Below are 20,046 nucleotides of genomic sequence, written 5' to 3' on the forward strand. Positions count from 1 at the left end.
TGAAGGTGTTTCTCCTCGAGCAGGAGCGCTAGCTTACCAACACACTAATTAGATTTTCTCTATTACAGTGTTGGAACAGCATATGTAAGTGGACATAATGTGCACCGTTTCACAATCCAACATAAATGCTTGATATGGGAGACAGCAGGGAATGGATGTATTTTTATATATGGATTTATTTGTATATCACCCTTAAAGTAAGAACAACGTAGCTTCTTTTGACATTAGGTAGCCAGCAGTCATTTTAAACACATTTACATTTGTTAATTTTTCTTCCCCAAAGTTTTTTTTAGAGCTACAGAATGATAGACTGCTTTCATTTGTAAAACAATATACATACGCGTATATGAATGATACATTATGGGAGGAGGTTGGGGTGGGACAGAACACCTGGAAATATGAAACTTGAACTAGATCATCAGGGTTCTGATCGCACACCTCCACCAGGTGGTCATGTGGTCCATAATGGTTCTGATCGCACACCTTCCCCAGGCAGTTGTCTGGTCCATAAAGGCACTCATTACCCACCTCTACCAGATGGTTGTCTGGTCCCTAAATGTTCTGATCGCCCAACACCATCAAATGGCTGTCTGGTTCCTAATGGTTCTGATTGAGCACCTCCACCAGATGGCTGTCTGGTCCCTAATGGTTCTGATTACCCACCTCCACCAGGTGGTTGTCTGGCCCATAAAGATCCTTATCCAGCTCAATCACCAAGCTCTTGAAGAAGGAGGAGAACTTCCTTTTCACTTTTCCTGGCTGAAAAGCACAGAACAGAGAACAAACAAAGGTGTTTACCAACAAGCCGTGTGTACACCATCACAAAATTATTTTACAAGCGCTCCAACACAAAACCAGGCTAATCTCGGTTTAGGGTATCAGTTGCTATGAAAGATATCGTCCCATTCAAAAACCAAAGAGCGGTGCAACTGCACACATCAGTGGCTAGCCAGCCTGCTTCCACTTGTGTGGTTACATGTCCGCACTGATGTCTGGGCTACAGGGCCCAGCGTGTGGTCGGTCCGTGCTTGGGAAGCTCGTGACTTTCGGCCTCGCAGCCCAAACAAAACAAGCAGGCACAGGAGTGGCGGGCCGGCCCGCTGTAGACGTACCCGAGACTAAACAGCGCGCTCACGGAAGGGGCCTGAAAGTGGGGCAAGCTCAAAAGAGTCAAAAGGAGAGAGGAAAGAAACAAAGTCAGAGGAGTCAAAGAACGCTAATGTGCGCACAGAGGAAATGACCTCATTGTTAAGTGGAGCGTACTGGCGGAACGTGGTGGCGAGTAATTTTAACCTCGGTGCTCTCAAACACACACAGCAGCCCAGAGAGGCTGTGAGGTCACCCAGACGGCTCGCGTGCTGCTCCCCGCCTCGTTCTGACTGGGCAGCCACACCGGTGTGGCTGACCTGAGGACTGGACGTTCGAGCGGCTGACCAGCCTGTCTCCGTCTCGCCCCGCACACACCCCCGCACACACCCCCGCACCCGAGGGGTTAAAACAACAAATCATAAGTAGGCCCGGTGAGCTTTAATCATAGGTTAGAGAACTAGTAATAAGCTCTAAAGGAATAACTGAAATTATGGAATTCCTCTCAAATATCTGAATAAGTAGATGTAATGTAATAAAAATCTATACGACAGCCTCCTGGGATCAAGAGTTATTTTCTGCTGTTGTAATTAATATAGTTATTGGTATATAGTGTTATATATTTTAATGTAATTACAGCAGTGTTATAACATACATTTGGGCCCCAGCGGGATCAGTAATATTAGCACTACAGTTCTCTCACCTATTCCTGCATCACCAGAACTGGATGTGCTGTGTGTTCTGTGTGTGCTGTGTGTTCTGTGTGTGCTGTGTGTACTGTGTGTGCTGTGTGTACTGTGTGTGCTGTGTGTACTGTGTGTGCTGTGTGTGCTGTGTGTACTGTGTGTTCTGTGTGTACTGTGTGTACTGTGTGTTCTGTGTGTGCTGTGTGTTCTGTGTGTGCTGTGTGTTCTGTGTGTACTGTGTGTACTGTGTGTTCTGTGTGTACTGTGTGTACTGTGTGTTCTGTGTGTGCTGTGTGTACTGTGTGTTCTGTGTGTACTGTGTGTTCTGTGTGTGCTGTGTGCTCTGTGTGTGCTGTGTGCTCTGTGTGTGCTGTGTGTACTGTGTGTACTGTGTGTACTGTGTGTTCTGTGTGTTCTGTGTGTTCTGTGTGTGCTGTGTGTACTGTGTGTACTGTGTGTGCTGTGTGCTCTGTGTGTGCTGTGTGTTCTGTGTGTACTGTGGGTACTGTGTGTGCTGTGTGTTCTGTGTGTGCTGTGTGTACTGTGTGTGCTGTGTGTTCTGTGTGTATTGTGTGTACTGTGTGTGCTGTGTGTACTGTGTGTGCTGTGTGTACTGTGTGTGCTGTGTGTTCTGTGTGTACTGTGTGTACTGTGTGTATTGTGTGTATTGTGTGTACTGTGTGTACTGTGTGTTCTGTGTGTGCTGTGTGCTCTGTGTGTGCTGTGTGTGCTGTGTGTGCTGTGTGTGCTGTGTACTATGTGTGTATTGTGTGTACTGTGTGTATTGTGTGTTCTGTGTGTACTGTGTGTATTGTGTGTTCTGTGTGTACTGTGTGTACTGTGTGTACTGTGTGTATTGTGTGTATTGTGTGTTGTGTGTATTGTGTGTATTGTGTGTACTGTGTGAACTGCTGCTGTTAGCGCTTGACTGTAAAGCACCTGCTAATATATTGCAGAAGTGAGTGTGTGTGTGTTACATGTTACAATGTGTGTGTGTTACATGTTACAATGTGTGTTTGTTACATGCCACGTTTGACTCACATCTTCAAGTAACTTGCCCTCCACCCGGAGTTCCCAGGATGCAATGCTGCCATCTGAGTCCTCTGCGTCTGTCTTGGCTGGGTTGAAGGTGTTGGAGATGTAGAGCCGTAATTTACGCTTTTGCTGAGGGAGGTGGATTACATATTAGGCTTGAACTTCCTTCATCCACCCAGCTGATGTTCTACACACCCAGTCCCCCAGATGGCCCTTCACACCCTGTCATGACTCCCAGATCCATTATCAAATGTTTTTCCTGTTTTATGCAAACTGCCTGAAGAACTTAAAGAGCACTTAAAGAGCTTAGCTTGATTAGCATACACAGAAGCGTCACGTGACAGGACAGTGGGCGATACTAACCTTCATGGGTCTTTTTAGTGCTTCTTGGATGTCCACACGTTTGCGCATGATGGTTTGGTCCAGTTTGCGCTCAAAGGCCAACAGGTCCATATAAGCCTGAGACTCTGGGACTAGCTCACGAATCTAGACACAGGGAGGGAGTGTGACTGTTATAATCACAACATTATCTTCAATATCTTCAGCATTTCTAACACCTTAGTACAGGACTTCAGGATTTCAGGATTCATTAAATCCCAGTATTTCCTGTTTAACTTATTTGTGTGGGTGTGTGTCATTCATTCATTCAAGTGTATATGCTTGTTTGTCTGCAAGTCAGTGTATCCACAAGGTCGGTCTGCCTGAGATTAAAACTACCCCTGCAATGTTCACCACAGTAGTACTTGGTGGTATTTTGTGCATCGTGTGTGTGTGAGTGCGTCTATGCTATCTGCCAAGAATTCATTGCAACCACTCCAGTGCTACATTATCATGCACACACACAGATGGCCAAGGGACGCGTGTGCCAAAAGATTCGCTCCATAATGGGCACACACTCACAGATTCCAATGCTGCACCATCTCTGTCTGTCTCTCTATCTCAGCACTGCGGAGGGTTTGGAAGGCACAGTCTGAGTGATGTGAGCGGCGTCTCTGCTCTAGCCATATCTACCCAGGTCTGATACAAACACCCACTCACTGACTGATAGACAGCAATGACTAAGACATGCCTCCATGACCCCTGTTTCCACAATGCAAACACACACACACACACACACACACACACACACACACACACACACACACACACACACACACACACACACACACACACACACACACACAAATGCACATGCCCAAGTGCATATCACATCTTACGACCCATGAGTGGCATACCTGATAAACAGGAATAAAAAAGGAAAAAATAACCCATCAAACCACGTTCAGTCACTGGAATTCACAACTGGACACGAACACTGGTGCTTCTGCTCCCGCAACACGGCCGACCCACACGCGAGGGAGCGTCTGTCTACACCACGGTCTCTGGGTTACGGCTCCGTGCACACCTGTGGAAGCCCTACTGTCCCTCCTGAATACACATGCCGTTGTGCGAACGCTTCGTCCTCACTGACTCTGAATGGTGACTGGAAAACACGACCCAAATATCTGCCAACGGGTTCCAGGTTCCCGTCTGGCTCGGGGGGTCGCACCCACTATATCGCCTGTCTGAAAGGCCACGATCGAAATAATGTAAAGACACAGTCGCTGATCTTCACGTGTGGCCGTGCGCGTGCACACACACACACACACACACACACACACACACACACACACACACACACACACACACACACACACACACACACACACACACACGAATTAAACTGCCAGAACAGCAAGATTTCCCACTCACCCTTTGTGGAAGAATCTTATCAGCCATTTTCCTCCTCTTGGTGCTGCAGAAGAGAGTGAGGAAAAAGAGACAGAGAGAAAGACAGAATGAGGAAAAAAAAAGAGAGATGTTACTATGGAGACCGATAGTGTAGCACCCGGGACATCTGCTAAAATTCTGGGGCTGGTCCAGGATGCAAGAATGCCGACGTTATGTGTGTGTGTGTGTGTGTGTGTGTGTGTGTGTGTGTGTGTGTGTGTGTGTGTGTGTGTGTGTGTGTGTGGGCGCACGGGCGAGCGTTTGTTTGTGTGTGTGTGTTTGTGAGTTTTAGTGATTCAAGCCCAGATGGTGCCCGCCAACATGGGCACAGAGATGGGTAGCAGAGTGGCACCCACAGCCTGGCATGATGGAGCCTGGCACACGGCTACTATCTGTACTGGCATCACAGCTCAGACTCTCTTCTCTTTTTTTGGTGTGTGTGCTTTTTATTTCTCCATTAGCCAGAAAATCATTTCACCAAGTCGGTGAAATCTCGGTGCATCTCCATGACACGCTCTTATCACACCTCAGCCTGGGGGCAACTAACCCACCGCTGCCCTGTCCCCTAACCCACCGCTGCCCTGTCCCCTAACCCACCGCTGACCTGTCCCCTAACCCACCGCTGACCTGTCACCTAACCCACCGCTGCCCTGTCCCCTAACCCACCGCTGCCCTGTCCCCTAACCCACCGCTGCCCTGTCCCCTAACCCACCGCTGCCCTGTCCCCTAACCCACCGCTGCCCTGTCCCCTAACCCACCGCTGACCTCTCCCCTAACCCACCGCTGCCCTGTCCCCTAACCCACCGCTGACCTGTCCCCTAACCCACCGCTGACCTGTCCCCTAACCCACCGTTGCCCTGTCCCCTAACCCACCGCTGACCTGTCCCCTAACCCACCGTTGCCCTGTCCCCTAACCCACCGCTGACCTGTCCCCTAACCCACCGCTGACCTGTCCCCTAACCCACCGTTGCCCTGTCCCCTAACCCACCGCTGACCTGTCCCCTAACCCACCGCTGCCCTGTCCCCTAACCCACCGCTGCCCTGTCCCCTAACCCACCGCTGACCTGTCCCCTAACCCACCGCTGCCCTGTCCCCTAACCCACCGCTGACCTGTCCCCTAACCCACCGCTGACCTGTCCCCTAACCCACCGTTGCCCTGTCCCCTAACCCACCGCTGACCTGTCCCCTAACCCACCGTTGCCCTGTCCCCTAACCCACCGCTGCCCTGTCCCCTAACCCACCGCTGCCCTGTCCCCTAACCCACCGCTGACCTGTCCCCTAACCCACCGCTGCCCTGTCCCCTAACCCACCGCTGCCCTGTCCCCTAACCCACCGCTGCCCTGTCCCCTAACCCACCGCTGCCCTGTCCCCTAACCCACCGCTGACCTGTCACCTAACCCACCGCTGACCTGTCCCCTAACCCACCGCTGCCCTGTCCCCTAACCCACCGCTGCCCTGTCCCCTAACCCACCGCTGACCTGTCACCTAACCCACCGCTGCCCTGTCCCCTAACCCACCGCTGCCCTGTCCCCTAACCCACCGCTGACCTGTCCCCTAACCCACCGCTGCCCTGTCCCCTAACCCACCGCTGACCTGTCCCCTAACCCACCGCTGACCTGTCCCCTAACCCACCGCTGCCCTGTCCCCTAACCCACCGCTGCCCGTGGAGACACAGCCATCATTGACATGCAGTGAAATGAATCAGTCAAAGTGACAAGATTCCCACTCGCCGTGGGTCCGGGAGTGTGAGAAGACACAAGACATCAAAGCATACCGGACAACATGGCTGAGACACACACACACACACACACACACACACACACACACACACACACACACACACACACACACATACCCACACACACACATACCCACACCCACACACACACAGACTAGAGGTTCCAGATGTGGTGGTAAATTACAGCATTCGAACAATAAACGTAAATAATTGTGGTCTTAATAATGTAGGTCATCCATTTACCATTCACATCAAGGTCTCGCTGCAGTCTGTTTAATATACATTGCAATTTATACTGCAGTTGCAATATTTTGTCCATATTTTGCAGCTCCAGTGAGAAAGGCACTTATGACTCAGATCTTCAAAAGGTCTTTACATCTTTAAAGTCATTTGAAGTCATTTAAAGTAACTCACAGAGAAGAACTGGCACAGAGTGAATGTTGTCACTAAGTGGGGTAACTTAGGGGGGAGTGGGCAGGTCCATCAAATGTGGATATCGCATTTTGCAACATTAACATGTTAGAATTTACTGAAACCCTTAACAAATCAGGTTCTCTCCCAGCATGCCATGCAGCAGTGTGTATCATGCCCATGCTTAGACAGCCTTTGACACAAGAGGAATTGTGAAGAAACAAGGATCAAATGTGTCTGAGGTTATAACCTTTAATACACCCTGTTGTTGAAAAATATTCCTTGGTTGAACTGCTAAGATGTTGCAGTTATTTGCGAGTTCTGATCTTTATTACACCAAAGACTGCAAAATGCTTGTTAAGGAATACTTGGATGGGTTTGGTTTAAGACAAACTTTACGCGTGTGCAGGGGTCAGAGGGCAAGATCTAGGACAAGGGTGGTGTCAAAAACGCACGAGAATCTACCATGCAGCATAGTAAACTCCTACTTGGATCCAAGCGTGAGATCTGATTGGGCCTCTCTCATGTCCATCTGCCTCCCTGGCATCTCACTGGCTCCAGGAAATCCCACAGGTTTCCTACGAGTTGATGGGATTGGAAGGGTTCTTGATTAGATAGCACTGAGTTCTCCTTTCTAAGAACGTCTGTGGAAGTGTGTAGAGTTTAGTTCATTTGTGCGTGACCATTAGGACGATCAAGTGGCCAAAAGACAAACAAAATTTGACCATAACTCACTTGTTGAAACAATCAAACAAACAAACAAAACCCCCATTAATAAATCCCGTCAGTTTGGGTGTAACTGACGTTACGGTTTTGACAGAACACCAGGCACCTGAATACTGTATTTACGAAGGAGAAAGCGGAAGAATTCACAGCAATCCTCCGAGGTTCAGGATGAGTGAGAAGGGGTCAGACCATCAAGTGAGTGATATGCAGGTACTCTGAGACAGAGAGCTGGGTATAACAAACTCAAACACACGCACACACTTTCACACCTACAGGTCACACACGGACCCATCAAGGTGATGGAGTGGGTGGAGGGAGGGAGAGGCTATACAGATCCTGCTGGTGGGGGGGTCACATTACACCAGAGCAGCTGACCAGGTCAAAAGAGCAGGGGAGTGTGGGTAATCAGAAGAACTGTGGGGGAAAGGAGCCTGGTGGGTGTGTGAGTGACAGAGAATGAGAGAAACACAGAGAGACAGTCAGAGAGCTGATTCCTCCTGAGAAACACAGACCAAGAGAAAGTTATACCTTACCTCAGAATTGGACACCCTTTAATACAACAAAACAGTTCCACAAAACAAAGCACAGAAAACAAACTTCAGGACAACCCATTCTGTAGCACTCCCCACACTACAGTATACCTCACTATACAACACTCCCCACACTACAGTATACCTCACTATACAACACTCCCCACACTACAGTATATCTCACTATACAACACTCCCCACACTACAATATATCTCACTATACAACACTCCCCACACTACAGTATACCTCACTATACAACACTCCCCACACTACAGTATACCTCACTATACAGCACTCCCCACACTACAGTATACCTCCCTATACAACACTCCCCACACTACAGTATACCTCCCTATACAACACTCCCCACACTACAGTATACCTCACTATACAACACTCCCCACACTACAGTATACCTCACTATACAACACTCCCCACACTACAGTATACCTCAGAACACAGAACTCCCCACACTACAGTATACCTCACTATACAACACTCCCCACACTACAGTATACCTCACTATACAACACTCCCCACACTACAGTATACCTCACTATACATCCCTCCCCACACTACAGTATACCTCACTATACAGCACTCCCCACACTACAGTATACCTCACTATACAACACTCCCCACACTACAGTATACCTCAGAACACAGCACTCCCCACACTACAGTATACCTCAGAACACAGCACTCCCCACACTACAGTATTCCTCACTATACAGCACTCCCCACACTACAGTATACCTCAGAACACAGCACTCCCCACACTACAGTATATCTCAGAACACAGCACTCCCCACACTACAGTATATCTCACTATACAACACTCCCCACACTACAGTATACCTCAGAACACAGAACTCCCCACACTACAGTATACCTCACTATACAGCACTCCCCACACTACAGTATACCTCACTATACAACACTCCCCACACTACAGTATACCTCACTATACAACACTCCCCACACTACAGTATACCTCACTATACAGCACTCCCCACACTACAGTATACCTTAGAACACAGCACTCCCCACACTACAGTATACCTCAATATACAGCACTCCCCACACTACAGTATACCTCACTATACAGCACTCCCCACACTACAGTATATCTCAGAACACAGCACTCCCCACACTACAGTATACCTCACTATACAGCACTCCCCACACTACAGTATACCTCAGTATACAGCACTCCCCACACTACAGTATACCTCACTATACAACACTCCCCACACTACAGTATACCTCACTATACAACACTCCCCACACTACAGTATACCTCACTATACAACACTCCCCACACTACAGTATACCTCACTATACAGCACTCCCCACACTACAGTATACCTTAGAACACAGCACTCCCCACACTACAGTATACCTCAATATACAGCACTCCCCACACTACAGTATACCTCACTATACAGCACTCCCCACACTACAGTATATCTCAGAACACAGCACTCCCCACACTACAGTATACCTCACTATACAGCACTCCCCACACTACAGTATACCTCAGTATACAGCACTCCACAAACTACAGTATACCTCACTATACAGCACTCCCCACACTACAGTACACCCCAGAACACAGCACTCCCCACACTACAGTATACCTCACTATACAACACTCCCCACACTACAGTATACCTCACTATACATCACTCCCCACACTACAGTATACCTCACTATACAGCACTCCCCACACTACAGTATACCTCACTATACAACACTCCCCACACTACAGTATACCTCAGAACACAGCACTCCCCACACTACAGTATACCTCAGAACACAGCACTCCCCACACTACAGTATTCCTCACTATACAGCACTCCCCACACTACAGTATATCTCACTATACAACCCTCCCCACACTACAGTATACCTCAGAACACAGAACTCCCCACACTACAGTATACCTCAGAACACAGCTCTCCCCACACTACAGTATATCTCAGAACACAGCACTCCCCACACTACAGTATATCTCACTATACAACACTCCCCACACTACAGTATACCTCAGAACACAGCACTCCCCACACTACAGTATACCTCAGAACACAGAACTCCCCACACTACAGTATACCTCACTATACAGCACTCCCCACACTACAGTATACCTCACTATACAACACTCCCCACACTACAGTATACCTCACTATACAACACTCCCCACACTACAGTATACCTCACTATACAACACTCCCCACACTACAGTATACCTCACTATACAGCACTCCCCACACTACAGTATACCTTAGAACACAGCACTCCCCACACTACAGTATACCTCAATATACAGCACTCCCCACACTACAATATACCTCACTATACAGCACTCCCCACACTACAGTATATCTCAGAACACAGCACTCCCCACACTACAGTATACCTCACTATACAGCACTCCCCACACTACAGTATACCTCACTATACAGCACTCCACAAACTACAGTATACCTCACTATACAGCACTCCCCACACTACAGTACACCCCAGAACACAGCACTCCCCACACTACAGTATACCTCACTATACAACACTCCCCACACTAGTGTACCAGACTATACAGCAGTCCCCACACTACAGTATACCTCACTATACAGCACTCCCCACACTACAATATACCTCACTATACAGCACTCCCCACACTACAGTATACCTTTAGCGTTTGATAATTAATATCCCCCCTTAGATAAAAGTACAGATCCAGGGGTTCATAGACGAAGGGTTTTATGGTAGACTGGGGTGTTGGTGCTGTCGTCCTGTCACTGCTCGTGGTCACTCAAGTTTGTTGACAGTGCAGTGGACGGATGCCATTGTCTCAGAATGCCCCCAAGCCTATGTTACCTTCTGGTTCTGCCTTTTTAGCTAGGCTGTAATAATTTAACTAAATGCCGGAGTTGCTGCCACACTCCGGAAATGTTTATAATTTTACCTGTCCTGTATATGTCCTCATACAGAGCTAATTTTCCCTGTTTCATTTCTCCACATGGCTGCCCGCCTGCTTGAGGAATAATGAGATGAGGAGACCAGCAATCCATCCTGGGCCAGCCACCTCCTGCCTAACCGGATGCATACATCATGATGGACATTATTACATATTTTTCCTTTTCTTTCTCTTCTTTCTGTCTAAATTGTTGTTGTTGTTGTCATGGTGACCGGTGTCGGCCAGAGGAGGATGGGTTCCCCCCCTGAGTCTTGGTTCCTCTCAAGGTTTCTTCCTCATGCAAAAAACTAGGGAGTTTTTCCTTGCCACTGTCGCCCTTGGCTTGCTCACTGGGGGCTAGGACTCGGCACTTGTAAAGCTGCTTTGTGACAACAACTGTTGTAAAAAGCGCTATATAAATAAAATTTGATTGATTGATTGATTGACCTCACTATACAGCACTCCCCACATTACAGTATACCTCACTATACAGCACTCCCCACACTACAGAATACCTCACTATACAACACTCCCCACACTACAGTATACCTCAGAACACAGAACTCCCCACACTACAATATACCTCACTATACAGCACTCCCCACACTACAGTATACCTCACTATACAGCACTCCCCACACTACAGTATACCTCAGAACACAGTACTCCCCACACTACAGTATACCTCACTATACAGCACTCCCCACACTACAGTATACCTCACTATACAACACTCCCCACACTACAGTATACCTCAGAACACAGAACTCCCCACACTACAGTATACCTCACTATACAGCACTCCCCACACTACAGTATACCTCACTATACAGCACTCCCCACACTACAGTATACCTCAGAACACAGTACTCCCCACACTACAGTATACCTCACTATACAGCACTCCCCACACTACAGTATACCTCACTATACAACACTCCCCACACTACAGTATACCTCAGAACACAGAACTCCCCACACTACAGTATACCTCACTATACAGCACTCCCCACACTACAGTATATCTCAGAACACAGCACTCCCCACACTACAGTATACCTCACTATACAGCACTCCCCACACTACAGTATACCTCACTATACAGCACTCCACAAACTACAGTATACCTCACTATACAGCACTCCCCACACTACAGTACATCCCAGAACACAGCACTCCCCACACTACAGTATACCTCACTATACAACACTCCCCACACTAGTGTACCAGACTATACAGCACTCCCCACACTACAGTATACCTCACTATACATCACTCCCCACACTACAGTATACCTCACAACACAGCACTCCTCACACTACAGTATACCTCACTATACAACACTCCCCACACTACAGTATACCTCACTATACAACACTCCCCACACTACAGTATACCTCACTATACAACACTCCCCACACTACAGTATACCTCACTATACAGCACTCCCCACGCTACAGTATACCTCACTATACAACACTCCCCACACTACAGTATACCTCAGAACACAGAACTCCCCACACTACAGTATACCTCACTATACAACACTCCCCACAATACAGTATACCTCAGAACACAGAACTCCCCACACTACAGTATACCTCAGAACACAGTACTCCCCACACTACAGTATACCTCACTATACAGCACTCCCCACACTACAGTATACCTCACTATACAACACTCCCCACACTACAGTATACCTCAGAACACAGAACTCCCCACACTACAGTATACCTCACTATACAGCACTCCCCACACTACAGTATATCTCAGAACACAGCACTCCCCACACTACAGTATACCTCACTATACAGCACTCCCCACACTACAGTATACCTCACTATACAGCACTCCACAAACTACAGTATACCTCACTATACAGCACTCCCCACACTACAGTACACCCCAGAACACAGCACTCCCCACACTACAGTATACCTCACTATACAACACTCCCCACACTAGTGTACCAGACTATACAGCACTCCCCACACTACAATATACCTCACTATACAGCACTCCCCACACTACAGTATACCTCACTATACAGCACTCCCCACACTACAGTATACCTCACTATACAGCACTCCCCACACTACAGTATACCTCACTATACAACACTCCCCACACTGCAGTATACCTCAGAACACAGAACTCCCCACACTACAATATACCTCACTATACAGCACTCCTCACACTACAGTATACCTCACTATACAGCACTCCCCACACTACAGTATACCTCAGAACACAGTACTCCCCACACTACAGAATACCTCACTATACAGCACTCCCCACACTACAGTATACCTCACTATACATCACTCCCCACACTACAGTATACCTCACAACACAGCACTCCTCACACTACAGTATACCTCACTATACAACACTCCCCACACTACAGTATACCTCACTATACAACACTCCCCACACTACAGTATACCTCACTATACAAAACTCCCCACACTACAGTATACCTCACTATACAGCACTCCCCACGCTACAGTATACCTCACTATACAACACTCCCCACACTACAGTATACCTCAGAACACAGAACTCCCCACACTACAGTATACCTCACTATACAACACTCCCCACACTACAGTATACCTCAGAACACAGAACTCCCCACACTACAGTATACCTCAGAACACAGCACTCCCCACACTACAGTATTCCTCACTATACAGCAGTCCCCACACTACAGTATACCTCACTATACAGCACTCCCCACACTACAATATACCCCCCCTCCCCACAGGTGTTATGCTGGGGACACTGGAGACATGTCCCCACCACTGCCTGAAATGGCAGATTTTGTACCCACCACTTTTTGAAAGTATACTCTCTGAAAATATGAGTATTTCCTCTACCTGCTGTCTTTGTTTCATTTATTAAATAACAGTTCAAGTCTGCCTGTTTTAGTCAATAAAACGAAACGTAATATGTTCCTAATGACAGCATCATAAAACATTCATACTAACAGTACCTTTTGTCACACGATGCCAAGATAATAAGGGCAGCACAACATTTCATGATAGAGCACCAATTTTTTAATCAAAATAAAAATAAAACATCTGTACTTCCAATTCATTTCAACCCACAGTGCTGTGACTTCTTGCGTTGTTAAGCACACCACTGAAAGCCACTGGTTCTCTGAACTGGTCACACCTGTGAACCCCACAGCCATTCAGGGTAGAGTGCTGTGAACTGCCACTCATGGTGGTGGTTTTTCTAAAGCGCTGCTTTACCACCAGACGTGATGCAGTGCGCTCAGACGGGCGTGTGGGTAGCATGTGGCACAGAAACCCTCTTCATTTTACCAGAACTTCAGACACTAATGAGGAAGTCTTAGACTGGAGTGCAGTCATTCCCAGTACAACTGTCCAGACACCCACAAGTGCATTGAAAATGCCTTCACCGACTAATGCCTGCAGTCATAGTAACAGCCCCAGGCTGGTAACCATGGTAACCGCTTACTTGTCTGTTGTCTTGGTAACAGCCTCTGAGCTGCAATGTTCATAATCTTCAAGGTTGCGGGTGAGACTACAGCCATGTGTTTGGTAGTCATAGTAACACTGCTCAAATTCTTGTTGTGCTAAGCGGTCCTTGGTAGTGGGCGTGGCTTATGGTACTCACTTCCTGTTCCTGTTCTGCGCTGCTTGCTGCTGCTGCGGGAGCTGTTGCTGGGAGGGGGCGGGGCGCTTGCGGTTGGCCTCCATCGCAGGATTGGTCAGTCCGGGTCGAACAGCAGGGCTACCTCCGTACGGTGGCCCAGGAGGCCCCATCGGTGCCCCCTGATGGGGCATCCTCGCTCCTGACGGCATGCCGGGACGCTAATGTGAAAGATAAAATACAATGGACAGAAAATTAAAAAATCTATGAAGATTGACACCATTAAGCTCCCTTTATTACGTAGAACCGGACCTTACGTTTATTAAAACACTCATTAAATGTTTTTGCATCAGCAGATGTGCCACCAAGACTTTGGAGAAGGTGTACAGGAGTGATGGAGGCCCACTACTGATAGAGGCACTGAACTGCAATAATTTATATACACCTGCAATAATCCACACACCCACACTGATCCTGGATCAGAGACAAATGTGGAAAACAAAAAGGAGCTGTGTCCTCGTGGCCAGCTGAGTCAACGAGGCACAAATGACTCGACAAAGGGTCTTAACACCTGCGACAGTCACTCCACTAGCAACAGCTGGTGTGTGTGGGTGGTTGTGTGTGTGCGTGTGTGTTTGTGTGTGTGTAAAGCAGCAAATGTTTGTGGGGATCTGTCTAGATTTGCTTGACTGATTTTGGCAAGCTGAGGATAATCTGAGCTTTGTCACTGGATATGGGGCATGATAGGATCATTGTGTTTAGTGTGAAAGGAGAAAGTCAAAAGGTCAAGATCGTAGATTTATCACACACTTACAGCCTCAACATTGTAGCTTCGTCACACACTTACAGCCTCAACATCGTATACCACACACACAGCTTCAAGTTTTCAAAAAAAAAATCAACCAATAATTTTCTCACAAGACAAAACAAAAACATATTTTCCTGTGCTGAACTGTTCAGATAGTGAACTAGGAAAGCCTTGATTCTAGCCGTCCTGTCCGGCGAGTGTATCTAGGTGTGAGAGTATGAAACAGACCCACTTGCCATCAAGAGGCCATCTTATTCCTGCACCTCTGTTTCCTAGAGCAAAAAAAAACCAAGACCTGCATTGGAAATCTTCTCCCAGTTGACTCACACTGATTCCAAGGTCTCAAGAACGATTTCGGTGATAAAATGGAGAGCATCAGTCTTCCATTCGCACCTCTGTCAGAAGTGCGCCCTTCCTAAACCCCTCACGTCCTTCACAACACCGCGCTGCCATGGAGATGCTAAGGACTGTTGCTTTCACCCAGTGGCCTTAAAGTGGGAAAGACATGTTCTATTTAGCTATGCGGGAAGTGTTCCCAGATCGACCCGCTGGAGCAAAGGAACATGTCAGAACTTCTTCTTATCTCCGGATCTCCAGGTCAGCGGTTGATGTAAGAGCGGTTAAGGTTAGCACCTGGGTAGGCAACTACCCGCCCACACACATCACGCAGGGTGTGCTGGTTCAGAGGTCCATGGGCCTAGACCCAACACTACAGCTGGGCCTAAGCAAGCAGGCAGGCGCAGACACAGGTTGCACCGCGAGACAGGTTGTCCAGCAGAGACACCGCACCATGTCACAATGCATTTACAGTTAAACTAGTGTGACCTTGTCCTAGTTCAGACCCTCAGATACATTTAATAGTGCTCAAACTTGTCATAAGGCTCAGATGGACGTGGAACCCTCTTACAGGAACATGCAGATGATTATCAAATACAATCATTTCCACTCATTCCCCCGCACAAGTAATGGTCATAAGTCAAACGGATGAAACACGCTTGTAATATATATCAAGTTATTGAGGATGAGATTAAGTAAAAAATGCTGGAATGCTCCTGCAAGGGAAGACACGTCAGCGGGATCGCTCCTCCATGACACTACAGCGCTGTTCGCATCAGACAGCGTTCCTGACTGAGCAGGACATGGAGGCTGGGGCTCTTCGTTTCTGCTGGGGCTCTTCGTTTCTGCTGGGGCTCTTCGTTTCTGCTGGGGCTCTTCGTTTCTGCTGGGTCTCTTCGTTTCTGCTGGGTCTCTTCGTTTCTCTGCTCCCGTTCTGTCTGGCTGCCTGGCAGGTGTTGCTGTCATTCATCCTTGTGGAACAGCTGGTCACTGCCGCCCTGTTATGTTTTCCATTTTGGTAGGGATATGAATGTGCTGGGTGTATGTGGGGAGGGGCAGGTCTATGTGGGGAGGGGCAGGTGTATGGGCGGGGTTTATGTGGGGAGGGGCAGGTGTATGGGCGGGGTTTATGTGGGGAGGGGCAGGTGTATGGGTGGGGTTTATGTGGGGAGGGGCAGGTGTATGGGTGGGGTGTATGTGGAGAGGGGCAGGTGTATGGGCGGGGTGTATGTGGGGAGGGGCGGGTCTATAGGTGGGGTGTATGTGGGGAGGGGCAGGTCTATGGGCGGGGTTTATGTGGGGAGGGGCAGGTGTATGGGTGGGGTGTATGTGGGGAGGGGCAGGTGTATGGGCGGGGTGTATGTGGGGAGGGGCAGGTGTATGGGTGGGGTGTATGTGGGGAGGGGCAGGTGTATGGGTGGGGTTCAGGTGGGGAGGGGCAGGTCTATAAGTGGGGTGTATGTGGGGAGGGGCAGGTCTATGGGCGAAAAAACCCGCAGCAAATTACATGAAGAAAAACAGCTTCACATATGCAGTCACACACACGCACCCCATACACACACACACACACACAGAGCATCATGGAGAGAACAACATGCACACGGAGTCAGATACCACTGGCCACCTGGGGGCTGGTTGGAGAAATGGTTGAGAATTGATAAAGTGATGAATGCTAATGAGGGAGTGATAAGTTCACCCTAGGTTATATGCCACAGCCTCCATCAAGAGCGAATGATCCGTGCAAAATTTTAAATGAAGATACACACACATGCCTGTCTTCTTCCTTCTGACCCTTGCTAGACTTGTCATCCAGTGAACACACACACACACATACACACACACACACACACACACACACACACACACACACACACACACACACACACACACACACACACACAATGCACTGTAGAGGGTAAGAACACTGTGACCTTGAGCACTCCCAAGTGTGTGTGCGTACATGTGTGTATCAATTATTATCATTACTCCTCGGAGGATCGGTATGTGGTCTGCCTTTGGGCCGTGTACTGAGCACGGCGACAGTACAAAGCTTCCGCCCTTAATGAAAGTGATGCTGTAATGCAGTACCAAACGCTCCGTCAGAAGAATACAACTTCTGTTATCAGCAAGTAGCTTTAAATATAGCCCAAATGATCCAGGCTTGGGCAAGGTTTCCCACGGAAACAAACATTCCAATAACCCTGGAATCTGAGCTTTTTTTTAAAGCGGTAAACAACTAAAATTTCCTTCTCATTGCTCCAACTATGCTCAACAATCAATGTGAAGAGGACCTGATCAAGAGGTCGAGGAATCGCAGCTTAGTTCAGCTCTACGTTTGATAATTCACCCATTGGAGCCTCCGTGTGGACTTGGTCTCCGGGGAGATGCAGACAACGTTCGAGATGCCAATCAGTGTGACGAACTCCGTCACCACGCCAACGCCCACCCGCTTCTCGCCAGCGCTCTGACAACGGCACTGATGGCTCTTCACGTGAACCTTCATCAGCATGAAACGTGAAGCCATGTTATGGGGGGGGCAGGGCACAAATTTCATTTGGGTCAAAGTTGGGTTGTTCCGAGAGAGTGTTGCAATGTGACATTTTGAAATGGAAAAAAAAAAGCTCTTTAACAGACTTCTGGTTTTCTTGTGTTTCATAAATGTCTGTGAATTTTGACCGCTAAATTAACTTTAATGCCTGGAAAGGTCAAAGAAATAATCTAGAAACCAATGGATTTTTAAAAGGGGGAAAATGCCTACAAACGACTTCATTTCAAGCCGACAATTACTTGCAAATTGCCCCTAACTTCATTAACAGCCGGAGTAAAACAACAAGTGATTCTTATCTCCTGTTCTCCCAGTGCGTGGTCTAGACCGTGTGTGTGCCCTCCCCATTCCCACAGTGCCTCTGCACCACTGGGATTCCAAGGGAAATGAATGGACAGGCATGTTCCTCCAGCTCTAGTGCCTGAGTGAAATGACCCTCAGGTCATCGCTGTTTATCCGTGCGGTTAAACAGTAAAGGTGAGTGTGTCATTAACCGACGGAGTCGTGTGTTTCTGCCTTTTCTGAGGGGGAGTGTGTCTCTCCCTGATATGACTAACACTCAAGATAAAAGACTCCACAACTGCGTACAGATCGTGAAACCACAACCAAAACAATCCACCAGCAGTAGAAGTAGAAGACATTTTTAAAAAACCATTAAACCGGACATAATGAGCACAAGCCTGACCACAACCGCTGATCTGCAAACAGTGCACTTTCCAAAACACAAGGCCCGATCGCTGACCTCATTTTTGAGCCTTGCAAAAATGGACTTTGTGTTGAAGATCAAACATTTTGTGGAAGAGAGACCACCGAGACTAAACATGCCACTCCCCCCGTTTTCCTTCGGGGCTTTGACTACGTCCCATCACCGTTCTCGTTGGGAGCCTTGATCCGCACACTCTGTTCTTCGCCTTGGGAGCTCCGTGTTCTCCCTTCAGCTCCAAATATTTGCCGCTTGGAGACGAGATAACGTGGCTGCGCAGCCTGCCGGTGCTGACAGGGAGGCCATCCGACCACCTGCCACAGAACCGGCCCGGCAGACAGCCGGGTCGCTGCTGCCACCTCGCAGAGGGCAAGAGAGACGAAGCTCACGAAGACGAAGATGAGGGTGAGCGCAGAGGAAGGCAAGACCTTCTGAAGTGGAAGTGAGGTGACGAGAGGAAGCCGGAGAGAGGAGTGAGAAACATTTGTCCAGGAACAACCAGCTCCTGGTCCAGGGGAATTAAGTCTGCACCGACAGCTCCATCGTTCCTCCGTTCCGAAGTCAAACGCAGTAGTTTTGTTCATTCTCGCCTTACCCCTGGCACCTACATACTTTTATTTTGTATTCTGGGCCAGAGGTTTATTCCTGTTCAAAAGGCTGTGGCTCATTATTTCACTGGAATTTTAATTAGAAACTTAGGGGCTTTTATATGAAAGCCTTTAGCAGCAAAATTACAATATTACTGGTTATACATAAGTCTTATTTATCATGGAATTTTAGCTTCAACCACAACAGATTGTGGCATATTCTAGTGTAGTGTTTTACTCTTAAAACAAAACAAACAAAATAAACAATAAAAAAACAAGACCCAAACCAGAATCTGTTTGATAATTTTGTTTCCCCTGTAATATGAACTAAACTAGTGCCTTGAGATCTAATGTTTTTAAATAAGAATTCAGAACTAGCTGACCATATGGTCTCTGAGTCTACACGCCTACTTCATGAAGTAATTTTCTCAAAATTTGGTTTGACACATGATGTAGTCCTGTCTACACAAAACACGAATCATTATGAATAAAAGACTTCAC

At 47.9% G+C, this 20,046-nt stretch overlaps 1 protein-coding gene across 5 annotated transcripts in view; it reads right to left on the bottom strand.

Annotated features, from left to right (window-relative positions):
• The window catches only part of smarcd3b (SWI/SNF related BAF chromatin remodeling complex subunit D3b), a 37,275-nt gene that overhangs the window by 6,921 nt on the left and 10,308 nt on the right, over positions 1–20,046 (bottom strand). For 3 of the 5 annotated variants that reach the window (XM_076984776.1, XM_076984774.1, XM_076984775.1), the window contains exons 2-7: positions 14,591–14,787; positions 7,215–7,304; positions 4,560–4,602; positions 3,171–3,293; positions 2,814–2,936; positions 664–759 (exon numbers count right to left, since the gene is read on the bottom strand). In XM_076984776.1, the coding sequence (XP_076840891.1) occupies positions 664–759; positions 2,814–2,936; positions 3,171–3,293; positions 4,560–4,602; positions 7,215–7,304; positions 14,591–14,787 (672 nt within the window). The remainder of the gene's footprint in view (positions 1–663; positions 760–2,813; positions 2,937–3,170; positions 3,294–4,559; positions 4,603–7,214; positions 7,305–14,590; positions 14,788–20,046) is intronic. The other 2 variants (XM_076984777.1, XM_076984778.1) reach the window with 1 other exon arrangement.

This window comes from Brachyhypopomus gauderio, unplaced genomic scaffold (assembly GCF_052324685.1).
Source record: "Brachyhypopomus gauderio isolate BG-103 unplaced genomic scaffold, BGAUD_0.2 sc34, whole genome shotgun sequence".
Classification (NCBI taxonomy): domain Eukaryota; kingdom Metazoa; phylum Chordata; class Actinopteri; order Gymnotiformes; family Hypopomidae; genus Brachyhypopomus; species Brachyhypopomus gauderio.